Genomic DNA, 12,377 nt, shown 5'->3' with positions numbered 1-12,377 from the left:
CAAGTGGTGCTCAGAATCTCTTACTCATTTTGGAAGGGAAGACTAATTCATCTTTGTTACAAGCAGGGGCTAAGTGCTTCACTCTTATCCCCAAAGTGACTCAGGCTGCTTCCAGGAAAGCATTATAAAAACCTCTACTAGCAACTCCTTGAAATGTTCCTCTTTTAAGTTTGGTCTTTTTCTCCTGAGTCATAACTGTGAATTAATGGTGGGGTGGGGGCTTAGAAGACACACAAGCTGTAGTTCAATATTAGCAATTATGGATTACAAATTTGGTATGGGGAATGAAGCAAATGTGCTCCTCAGTCAGCACAACGTTCAGTAAGAGAGAGAAAGGCCCAGCCCATTCACCAAAGAGCCTTCCATACTGTGGCTGGATTATGGTAGTGAAGGCCACACCGGTATTACCCACTTGCTTTGTCAGGCAAAGTTCTTTCACTCTCCAAGCCTTCATTCTCTCCTATGTAATATAGGAATAATCAGATTACCAATACTTCACAGACTTGTTGGGAGAAACATGTAAAGTGAAAATGTATATAGCAGACATTAAAAGCTCTATCATTCTATCACTACAGTAGGCTCCCAAACAACTGGATTTAATAAAATTTCTCTTTAATCCACAGTACCACCCAATCTGTCCTTCATTAAAGCATTTTATAATAACATACACTTAATTTTTTTTAATGAAGCATAATTAAATACTTAATAAGTTTTGTAAGAGTATTATAATAGGAAAGAAATAGGGAAGTATTTGTTCTAAAACTGGAACTGGAAGCCACTGAATGAATGAGCTTCACGTCATGATCTATCCACTTGGCATGACAAGTGAACCAGGATGCTTTACTCCACAGTAGAGAACTGTGAACACTCTGGGTGTCTTTAGTGCTTGCTGCACCTACCATATATGCTTGGTCGAGAGCTTGTTTTCTGTAGTCTAGTTCTTCCTCCAGATAGCCTTTTATTTTGCAGAACTGTTCCTATAAAAAGGGGGCCATAATGAAAAATAGAAAGAGTCAATTGAGTTTACTAGGAAGTGATAAATTGCACTGATTAATATAAATTGTACTGATTAATTTTTCTCAAATTTCAACACAAGACAAGTCATTAGCATTTGCAGGGTCAAAGATACTGTCTGTTAGGGAAATGGGAAATAGTTCAGTTTTCATAGCCTCACACAGGGAATGTGAAAATCAGTGGAAAGAAGTAAGAAACACAGAATGACCAATCCACATGGAATGTTTTAAAGGATTTTTATGCCAGTCCAAGAGAGTACATGGTTAAGGACAGATCTGATTTTCACAAGGTAAGTTAGTTACTAGTAAGTATATCTGTGCCAATATATTGGCAGGATCTATTTTTGTAAGAATGTTCAGGAATGTAATATGCACAGTGGCATAATAAAACATAATAAAAATTATTCAAAATTATTTGTGTACAATTAGCAAACACAAAGATTGATAATGATTTAGAGAATAATTTAAGAGAGAGCTTCTGCTCCTGCCACAAAACCCGGACGAGCTGGGACTTCAACCTAAAGTTCTCCTGCTTGTCCTCAGTTTCCACATGCATGCTCTCACATTGCTAGCATCTTGCCATTAGCATTTAAAAATAAATCTTTGTGTATGACGTAGCCGCAAAGTACAGTTAGTTCTTTCTTTGTGTGCTTAACTGAAGGAATAAGGACATCTTCCAACACTGGAGGAAAACTTGACTGAATCCACTTTGGAGAGACTGTCTGCATGCGGCAGTTGTGCTGGTGACTTTTCTGATTACCTCTGAGCTCCAGAGCCTAGAACAGTGCCCAGTACAGGCTGACTGGGAAATTAAAAATTTGTATATCTGAAGAGTTTTCAAGGTTCTTGGGTTGTTGTTATTTTTGTTTTTTTAAGGATTTACAGTTCTTGTCGCATGCTTTGACTTTAGAGTCTAACCTTTTGGCAAAATAGAAAGTCCATGTAAAAGACAGCAAAAGATGTGTAAGTTGTCACATACTATATAAATACAAGTCGTCCTTATTATAGGATTCCCTAATCTGATAGGAATCACTACCTGGTTTTTAGTGTAATAACACTAATGACAGTACAGTTATAAAATTCTAATGTATTCCTGTAAGTTATAATCAATAATTCTTGTGCTTCGGAACTTAAAAAAATTTTAATTGTAGTAAAAGACACACAACATAAATTTTATGCTCTTAACCATTTTTAAGTGTATAGTTCAGTAGTGTTAAGGATATTTACATGGTTAAGGAACTAATCTCCAAAATGCTTTTCATTTTGCAAAACTGAAACTATACCCATTAAACAATAATAACACCCCAAGTTCTCTTCCTGTTAGCCCGATAGCCATTGTTCCTACTTTCTAGGAGTTTGACTACTCTGAATACTGACGTAAGTGGAATCATCCAGTGTTTGTCTTTTTGTGACTGGCTTATTTCACTTAGTATTATGCCCCTGAGGTTCATCCATGTTATATCATACAATTTCCTTCCTTTTTAAAGCTTGAATAATATTCACTGTATATATAGACCACATTTTGCTATCCATTCATCTGCTGATAGACACTTAGGCTGCTTCCGTGTTTAAGCTATTGTGAATAATGCTGCTTTGAACATGGCTGTACTTTTTGAAACTCTATCTTCAATAAATTTGGGCATATACCCAAACATGGAATTGCTGGATTGGATGGTAATTCTATTTTGAATTTTTTCAGCAACCACCATAGTATTTTCCTTAGTAGCGACACACCATTTCACATTCCTACCACCAATGCACAGGTTCCAATTTTTCCACAAGCCCACCAACATTTATCTTGTTTTTTGATAGTGGCCATCCTAATGGGCATGAGATGATTTGGAGATTTTTAAAATCAGAGTTACACCCATCATTTCTGTAATTTTAACTATGACTCTATATGGTGGAAAAATTATTTAGCCTAAGGGAAAAAACCACTTAATTGAAATTTTCTTCAGTATTAGTTTATAGAAATATTTTTAAAATACAATGTATTTTTGAAGAATATAACTTGAAATTATGGGATATTTCCAGGAATTCTGTTCCATAGTTTGTACACAAAATACTGGAAAGCTGCAAACTTGCTTTTCAGTGCCAGATAAAACTGGTAGAAAATAGTTGTTTTCCATTTGCCTTATCAATTTTTCTTTGTTTTTCTGATACCTCATCTTTGTACTCACCATGTCACTTTCCAATTCCATCATTTTCTGGTGTAGGGCAGCCTCTGCTCCTTCAATTTGCTGGATCCACTAAGGAGTAAACAAGACAGAAAAGTCTGAAACGATTGCCTGATATGGTGTATATTGTGCAGTCTACTGAGTTGCTTTGTATATTTTTATATCTCAGAAGCAGAGGAGAACTGAAGTGAAAACTTGGTGCATTTTATGTCTTAGGTCAGGAAATATAGTCATACGTCCATTCATTTGTTCATTCGTTCAACAAATGCATTCATGGATGTCTACTATGTGTCAGGGACTGCATTACATACTAAGGTTTTGATGGTGAATAAGATCAACATGGTTTTCTTTTTTTTTTTGGCCTTCCTTAGAGAATACCATAGTAGGCTTTCTTGGAAGTGACAACTGCAACAGAGTCCAATGAATCTAAGTCAGAGATGATTAGGCAAAAATGACAGAACGGTTTCAAGCAGAAGAGATATCCAGTTCTCCATGGTTGGGGGAAACATGATAAAAGAAAGAAGGTCCAGGTGAGATTGGAGAAATAGCAGTTTTTCAGTGTATGAAGCTGCCAACAGCTAAGTGTTGAAGAATCATTTTTGTTGAGTAGAGACATTTTAAATCACATAAAAAAAAAACCCACCTTTCATAATACTTAGAATATATCATCCTGGTAAATGGCACTGATGTTAACACTGATTAGCACCCTGAGTAAAATTAGATCTTGAATAACACAGCATGAGCTTACCAAATATTTGGTTTAATAGAACAAATTATTATAATGGGTCTCTCCTAAGTTAAATATCAGCTTATCCCTCAGGGAGGCAGCTGGGCATTATAATCGTGGGGGTTCTAAAGGCACACTACCTTGGGTCTAATCCCAATTCAAGTTTTTCATGTATGTACAGCCTTGAAAGGTTGTCTGATTTCTCTAAGCCTCAACTTTCTTTCCTAAAAAATAGGCTAATAATTTGAGGCTTAAAGGATACAATTAATGTAAGGCACTATTCACAGTGTATTGAATATACTGGGTACCCAATAAATTCTAGTTTGGGGCTACAATGTGTTTTTGTACTTCTAAACTGTTAAAAACTTGTCTTACTATTAGAAATTTCTTTTTTAGTTTATCTGTGATAAATCATGTGGTACACTGAGCATTTTTTCTATATACCAAGGCCTTGATATTCATAAGGTGACACCTATCTGACAGCCTAGGCAAAAGAAGAAATGCCCAGGGAGACTGGAGGGGATACAATCTGAGTTCTTGTATATGCACGTGGCTTCCCCCTGAAGCAAATTTCCATCAAGTCATGGGTAAATTGCCTCATAATGCAACTATATACCATCAAGCTTTATCAAAATGCTTCTTTTCACTTGCTGCCCATTTATCATTGTGAAACAAATTCTCTTGTAAACAGTGTTTTTAAGAGTATAGTAAATTGAAGCAGTTCGGTCATGGGCTTTAGATACACATTTGTGTGTTGACTCGAAGCCCTTATTACTTGTGATGCAGGAGAAGTTCCCGAAGCCCACATCTCAATGTCCTCATGTGGAGAATGCAAACAGTGGATGAATATAGGACAGCTGTAAACAATAATGAGATCTGTGCAATACCTGGCCCATAACATGTTCTCACTATGGTCACTGTTCTAACTTTTTTTTTCTTTTTTTTTAAGATTTTATTTATTTATTTGACAGGGAGAGAGACAGGGAGAGCACAAGCATGGGTAGCAAGAGAGGGAAAAGCAGGCTCCCCGCTGAACAGCGACCTTGACTCTGGGCTCGATGCCAGGACCCTGGGATCATTACCTGAGCTGAAGGCAGCTGCTTAACTGACTGAGCCACCCAGGTGCCCCTCTTGCTATTTTTTTTTGAGAGAGAGAGAGCGAGCGAGCACAGGCAGGGGGAGGGACAGAGTGGGAGGGAGAGAGAGAAATTCAAGCCAACTCCCTGCTGAGTGTGGTTCCTGACATGGGGCTCGATTCCCTGACCCTGAAATCATGACCTGAGCCAAAATCAAGCATCATACACTCAATCAGTTGAGCCACCCAGGCGTCGCTGCTCTTACTATTTTTAATATAAAGTCACAAGATGATTTATTTGGTGGTCATTTGTCTAGGTTCAATCTCTGATTACATTATATATCTGAGATTATATATATAATCTCTGATTATAATCTATATATAGATTATATTCCTAGGCGGCCGAATGCTATTCAAAGTTGTAGTATCAGAAACTTCAAGATTCACATGTAGAACTCCTGGGAGGGGCGCCTGGGAGGCTCAGTGGGTTAAAGCCTCTGCTTCGGCTCAGGTCACGATGCCAGAGTCCTGGGATCGAGCCCCACATTGGGCTCTCTGCTCAGCAGGGAACCTGCTTCCTCCTCTCTGACTGTCTCTCTGCCTACTTGTGATCTCTGTATGTCAAATAAGTAAATAAAATCTTAAAAAAAAAAAAAAGAAGAAGAACTCCTGGGAGATAGAAATATTCATTTGCAATTCCCAAAGGTAGAAGGTGACTTTGAAACTTGTGAATTGTGAAGACCTGCACAGAAGGTAACTGCCCAGACTATAGGAGTACTAGTTCTTCCAATTAATCTTCAGTGCTAAGCACACTGTCATCCTTCCGTACATGCTCAACTGAACCCCTCATACCTGTCTTGCAAAGGAGTTGAGTGGAGGCACAAACCAATTCACCAAAGCTCTAAAAGAGCAGGTCCTATGGGCTCCACATAGGGCACCTCTTGCTTTCAATAAGATGCTTAAAGGGAATTTGGGTGCAGCGGTTAAGAAGATCATGGACTCTGCAAACAGACTGTAGGAGTATGAATCCTGATTCCATCATTTTCTAGCTGCGTGACTGGGGCAGTTACCTACCTACCTTCTCTGTGCTTTGGATTCCTTTCATATGAAATTCCTCACATAGAACAGTCATAACAAGACTTTGGCAATTAGAACAGTGCCAACTGCAAAAGAAGCCCTATGCAAGTATTAATTATGGTCAAGTTCAAATTGCACCACCCATCACACAGGGCAGGGAATGGAAGATTTCTTCCAATAATTTAAGTAAATGTGAGGCACAGAGACCCATTTCCCTTTTCTTTTTCCTATTTATATTTTCTTTTCCATTTATCTCTCATTTCCTTCATGTCCGAATCCTTGCCTTTTACAGAAAGGCAAATTTTCTTGGTATTCCCAAACTATGTTGACTTTTCTTGCAATAAAGAATTATAGTCCTTTAGGAGTCCAACTGAATGAGACACTCTGGCTTTCGCTGCCAAGTAAACGTAGCAGACCTGGGAATACAGACTTGTGTTTTCTTCATCCAACTGGATGTCACTGGAGCACTGTCCTGTGGACATTCATAGTCACTTGTTCACTCCTTCAGTAAACATTTGTTGACCACCTCTTAGATGTGCTCGACTGTTGTGAAAAGCTAGGCAAACAAATATGGATATCATATTTGCTCTCATGGAGCTTAAAGTCTAGTAGTAGGTGGTTGGGGGGCATATAACAACAGCAAAAAATGAGCAGCCACATTATAGTTGTTAAAAGTCATAGTAGCAGATGCATAGTTCACTGTGGAAACAGAGAAAAAAGCCCCTGACTGAACTTGGGTGAATAAGAAGGCTTCCCTATGTTGGGGATGTCTAATGGTTCAGATTTAGCCAGACCAAGGTAGAAAAGGAAGACGGGAATATCTTCTAAGCAAAGAGAACAGTGTAAAGGGCCAAGGGATAAAAACAGTGATAGAGATGGAGAGAGACAGAGAGAGAAGATTGGGGTCCCAGAAGGATTTGTATATGGCTGGACCTTAGCAATGAACCAAAGAAACAAGTGGAATCCTGGAGAAGCAGCTAAGGGCCAGATCCTCGGGGTCCTCATGGCAAGTTCTGGATTCTAGACCTTAAGTTAGAGATAATGTGGTGCGATTAATTTTTGTGGAGAAGTAGTGATAGGTCTGTAATTAAATCATAAAGGAAGTAAGTTTTTTACAAATCAAATTCCAGATATCATTTCACAGGTAAATACCTCAGTATATATCCCTAACAGATAAGGCCTTTAAAAAAAAATCCTTAATTCAAAGACCATTTTTATACCTTGCAAAATAAACATGAACTCCTTTTGTTATCTCATTCCTGGTCCTATTAAAATCTCCCCAGCTGTCAGCAAAATGTTCTTTTCTCCGTACTTAGTGTCCTTGAATCAGGATCCAAAAAAGAATCATTTCAATATTTCTTAAGTAACTTTTTATTTTATAGCAGTCCTTGCTTCTCCCTACATTTTTTTCCCTTTATGTCATGCTTTGTCAATAGGTCATTTCACCTGGAGGATTCCCTCACTTCAGACTAGAGAAGGCAGATCAGCAAGTTTATGGTTTCATTTAATTTATAACAAACTCTACGCATTTAGGAATTAAGAAAGCATCTCAAGGAATTTTTACAGTATCCAACCACATACACAAGCCTCTCAGGTATGTGCTGATTCTTGCTGCATCCCGAACACAGCCATCATCAAGCTTCTCCACTTAGCTCTTTGTCTTTCTTCCTACCATTTACCAGGTTTCGACACAAGGGGGCCAGAGCACACTCAGTGTTGCTCTTCTGCCAGTCCCCAGGTTGGGCTTTCTGAATGAGACTGCAGTGAGCCAACACCGAATTACAGAATCAGTTGGGGACAACTGGTCTGTACGCAGCCAGGGAAGAGCTCATAACAAGAGCTCTCTTGACAAAGCTCTTCCTTACTGCTGTCCCAGTTTGGGAGGAATTGTTTGGATAAGGTAATGCAGAAAGTTTTCCATTTTTTAAGTGACTACAAAGCAAGAATTATCCACCCACCCCAGATCAGTGTGTAGAATTTTTTTGTGTGTGTTTCCATTCTATTGGGGTTGTATCACCCTGAAAAAAAAAGGATACCTATTAGGTATTCAGTAACACAAAGTCATGTGCAAAGAGACCATCCTTCAACCCTACCCTGCTCTTTAGGTGTGAAGTCAGACATTGAGATGATTTGAATGTTAGTTTGATGTATTACCTTTTCTGCCAGGGACAGCACAGTGCTGGCCTGAATTATGGCCACTTGTTCTTCATTTCTTAAGTTCTACAAAAGAGCGAGAGAAATAAAGAAAAGAGGCTGAGGATAGTTAACGATAATTTGCACTATCCGAACATACTGCCCTCTGCCTGCCATAGATACTACCACATATGCATGTATGGAACATAACATTCTACTTAGTAACAATTCTCAACGAAAAGTTGAGTTCAAAACATGTAAAAGGACATTAAATGTGATTTCTTTTATATCTCTAATACCGATTTGATTTTGTGTTTCTCTGCGTGCATACTTTGTAGGTTATGAGAAAAGCAGAAACCAAAATGAAATAAATAACAAGTAATCTTTTCATAGTGGTTTGATGTGATTTAATGGATTCTGTTCTCTCCTTTGATGATTTTTCAAGGTAAAAAATGGGTAACTCCTTCAACCTATATGCATCATTCCTATAATATCTCAATGAATGGTCCTCCCACTGAATTAATATCCCTTGACCCTGCCTGGAAGGTGTTTAAAAAGAAAAGATTATAGTTTCCTGGTCCATTTTTATAGGACTGCCACCAACCCTACTATTTAGCAGCATTTGCAACTGCATGACTGATTAATTTCATGCTAGATGGCTCTAGGCAACAGTGAGAAGGTAATTAGCTTTAATCACTGCAGATGTGGTCGGCATTCAAATGTGAAACCAGCTCATGAAAAGCACTTCACCAGTTCTCATTTCTGCCACTGCCTTCCGGACAGCCTTACAACCCCTCAACCGACTTGTTTGATAAATGATTGATTCTCTTCAAAGAGCTACAGCCTTAAGTGAACATGGCTTCTCACTTGCTATTATTTTACACATGATGCCCTGGCAAGTATTTCTTGCTTCTCTTTGGGCAAATTCATATATTTACTGCCCTTAACTAGTTCATTACTTACCCCATTATCACCCAGGATATCAAGCTGCTTTATGAGATCAGGGATGTTCACATCCTGCAATATCAAGGAATACATTCAAATCAAAGACATAAATGCGGCTTACTATTTTATCACCGCTTGACCTGTAACAATGAGAAGACATTTTAAGAACCATACTTCCTTGGGTTGTTTTCAATCAGGCACACATGGTTTTATGTTTTCACTCTGCTTCTTCCAAGCTGCGTGAACCTGGCAAATAACTTAACAGTTCATTCTCAATTTCATCAGTTCCAAAATACCTCCTTCATAGGCTGATTTTGAGGATAAAGAGATGGTATGTGAAAGAGTCTAGGATACAGTACAAACTTGGCATTCTTTCATTAAATTTTTTTCTTATTAATTGCCAATTTTTTTGAACTATGATAAACTGTAGGTAGAGAGAAAAGTAACAGGTAATAAATAAAATCAACTAATTTCATTCTAATTAATGGAATTCTGACCTGGTTGAGATTTTGACTGCCACGTAAAAAACTACAGCGCATTCCATTTTTTAGCATTAATTTCATGCTATGGAAAATAGCTCATTTTATCTATATTTCTTGAGTCAGTTTGAAGTAGCTGAACTCTCTGAAAAAGTTCCCCTGCATATAAATTTCATCCGCTAGAGTAGGTTGTTTGAGATTTATCTAAGAAAAGTATCTCAGGAAAAGACAAAGTAAAGTCTTGTTCATTTAATTAGAGCTGAATTAAAAAAAAAGAAGCCAACAAACTCCTCTGTTTTACAAATTTTGGGGCAGTTGAGGAAGGACAGAAGTTTAAACACCATGAAAGGGGTTTAGGACGGAAAACAAGGAAACACAATTTTACTGCCTAATTTTCCTCCCACTTTTTACTTCATTAGTACGCCTCTCTTCTCTTACAACCAGATAGCAGTCCATCCAACCTTTACCACCAGGAATGGTGAGCTCTACCTCAGTTTCACAGGTAAAGAGAAGGCAACAAAAGCAGGTATTATTTGGCAGCTCAAGTGGGAGCAGGAAGGGCCATGCACAAGGTCAAGGAGAGACCAGGAACAGCAGGAGGCTTCCCAGCTTTCCCTCTGGGATTGATATCCACCACATGATTTCATTACATTGAAGGACAATATATTTTCCAGGAGATGGAGCCACCTCCATTCAACCTTAATGTTTAAAATGGATCCCAATATCCTTAAAGACAGAAGTACATTTTATCTAAATGAACAACATGTTATAAATCATAAGTCCTTCTAAAAGAAAAATCTTCCCTAAATTAAATGTAATTGAAAGAGATGGTGGACTAGATGTTCTTTACGGTGTCTTCAAACATCAAAATTCCAAGCTTATGAATCCCATAGTACTTAGAACAGCATAACAATGGGACTCGACAAATACTTTATCTGGTATACTTGAAATCTGTTTATCAAAGTACTGGGTTTATTTAATATTTCCCCTAGATAACTAAGGGTAATTATTTTAATATTTTGAATCTGTATCTTCTTTACCCTGCTCTGTTCCTGTGTTCTCTGCTATCCCTGTTCATACATCTGTCACACACCTTTTCTTAATAATTTTTTTAAAAAAATTTATTTTAAGTAGGCTCCAATGCCCAACATGGTACTCAAACTCACAACCCTGAGTTCAAGGGTTTACTAACTGAGCCAGCCTGACACCTAGATGCAACTCTTTTCAGTTGCTACATAGTTGGTATCAAAATAACACCCAGTGACTAAAAAACAAAAGTGATGAACAACCTTCCCCTTTCCAATTCCCAGTTTTTCTACTTTTTACAAACATAAAAAATTGAGTATCTGCCTACCTTGACACCTTCTTTCATACAGTAGATCTGTAGAGCACTTACACCATCAGAGAATGGGTGAATTTGTAGGTTAAATGGAGGGGATCGTCTCTCTCTTTCCTTGAAATACAGTGAAGAATATATGGGAATTAAAAAAAAAAAAAAACAACTGATCAAACATTAAATCAGTTGTGTGTGTTCTCTCTTTAATGCTATTGCAGTAGCTTATCAATGTCATGTGGCAAAAAAAAAAAATCAAACTCAAAATGTTCATGCTTTAATTTAATGGAAAAGAACTGACTGATCAACTAAGAGGTATGGTAGAAGAATTTATAGATGCTGTCGTTTAGTCTTGCAAATTTTTTGATCAGAGAAATGTCAGAAGTGAAGTTCCCATTTAAACTATATGAATATTTAGAGCTTTCAGGTGTCACAGAGAACGGCCACGGCGAAGTTTTATGGCTGCTAAAGGCCTTTTTGCATATGTGAGCTACTAAACAGGACTTTGCTCTTCCTCACTGAGGAAAATGAACTTCTAACTCTATCCAGATCTAATTTGAAAACAAAACAAAACAAAAAAACAACCCCCCCCCCAAAAAAAAACCCTCAAAAAGAAACTCCCGGCAAAATAAGAGAGCCATCCAATGGGAAATTTTCTTATCTTTATGTATCCACATACATTCAATGAGATTCTAAGCCAGTTTTTTTTTGTTTTTGTTTTTGTTTTTTTAAAATTTTAAGTAATCTCTACCTGTAATGTGGGGATAGAACTCATGACCCCCCAGTCAAAAGTTGCACACTTTTCTGACTGAGCCAGCTAGGTGCCTCAAAGAAGTCAGGCTTTTTCTTTTTTCTTTTTTTTTTTTTTTAGAGAGGGAAAGCAGGGGGCAGAAAGAGAGATCTTAAGCAGGCTCCACTCCCACTGTGGAGTCCAACATGGGGTTTCATGTCAACCCTGAGATCATGACCTGAGCCAAAATTAAGATTAACTGCCTAAGTCACCCAGGTGCCCGTTTTTTTGTTTTGTTTTGTTTTTAAGCAATCTCTACACCCAGCATGGGGCTTGGACTCATGACCCCGAGATCAAGAGTCACAAGACTGAGCCAGCCAGGTGCCCCCCAGGCCAGATTGTGATACAATAAAAATATGATTTGATTGACATGTTTTACTTAAAAAAAAAAAAAAAAAAAGGACTGAAATTTGGTCAGGTTAACCAAGGTATTTCCTAAAACAAGTTACTTTGCTTCTTGGCCTTTTGCATAAATGTGTTATAGATTTAAGAAGTTTACTCACGAATTCAAGTGTGTAACAAAATATTTTTGTATTTAACACAATTGGAAATATAATTCTTGAAACATTTTATGAGTCACAATTCAATGAAGGATGGAAATGATTACTTTAAAAGCTATGAAATATCA

The 12,377-nt window shown here is 37.7% G+C and overlaps 1 protein-coding gene and 1 long non-coding RNA gene across 7 annotated transcripts in view; one reads left to right on the top strand and one right to left on the bottom strand.

Moving 5' to 3' along the window:
* Positions 1-12,377, bottom strand: part of JAKMIP2 (janus kinase and microtubule interacting protein 2) — a 161,835-nt gene that overhangs the window by 18,071 nt on the left and 131,387 nt on the right. For all 6 annotated transcript variants that reach the window (XM_082726020.1, XM_082726022.1, XM_082726023.1 and 3 more), the window contains 5 exons: positions 10,981-11,079; positions 9,166-9,219; positions 8,224-8,289; positions 3,194-3,262; positions 900-977 (listed from right to left, as the gene is read on the bottom strand). In XM_082726020.1, coding sequence (XP_082582146.1) covers positions 900-977; positions 3,194-3,262; positions 8,224-8,289; positions 9,166-9,219; positions 10,981-11,079 — 366 coding nt within the window. The remainder of the gene's footprint in view (positions 1-899; positions 978-3,193; positions 3,263-8,223; positions 8,290-9,165; positions 9,220-10,980; positions 11,080-12,377) is intronic.
* LOC309862300 overlaps positions 1-12,377 on the top strand; it is a 173,045-nt gene that overhangs the window by 91,668 nt on the left and 69,000 nt on the right. The window lies entirely within an intron of this gene.

Source organism: Mustela nivalis (assembly GCF_964662115.1).
Source record: "Mustela nivalis genome assembly, chromosome: 3".
Taxonomy (NCBI): Eukaryota; Metazoa; Chordata; class Mammalia; order Carnivora; family Mustelidae; genus Mustela; species Mustela nivalis.
This window is presented reverse-complemented; position numbering and strand designations above follow the sequence as displayed.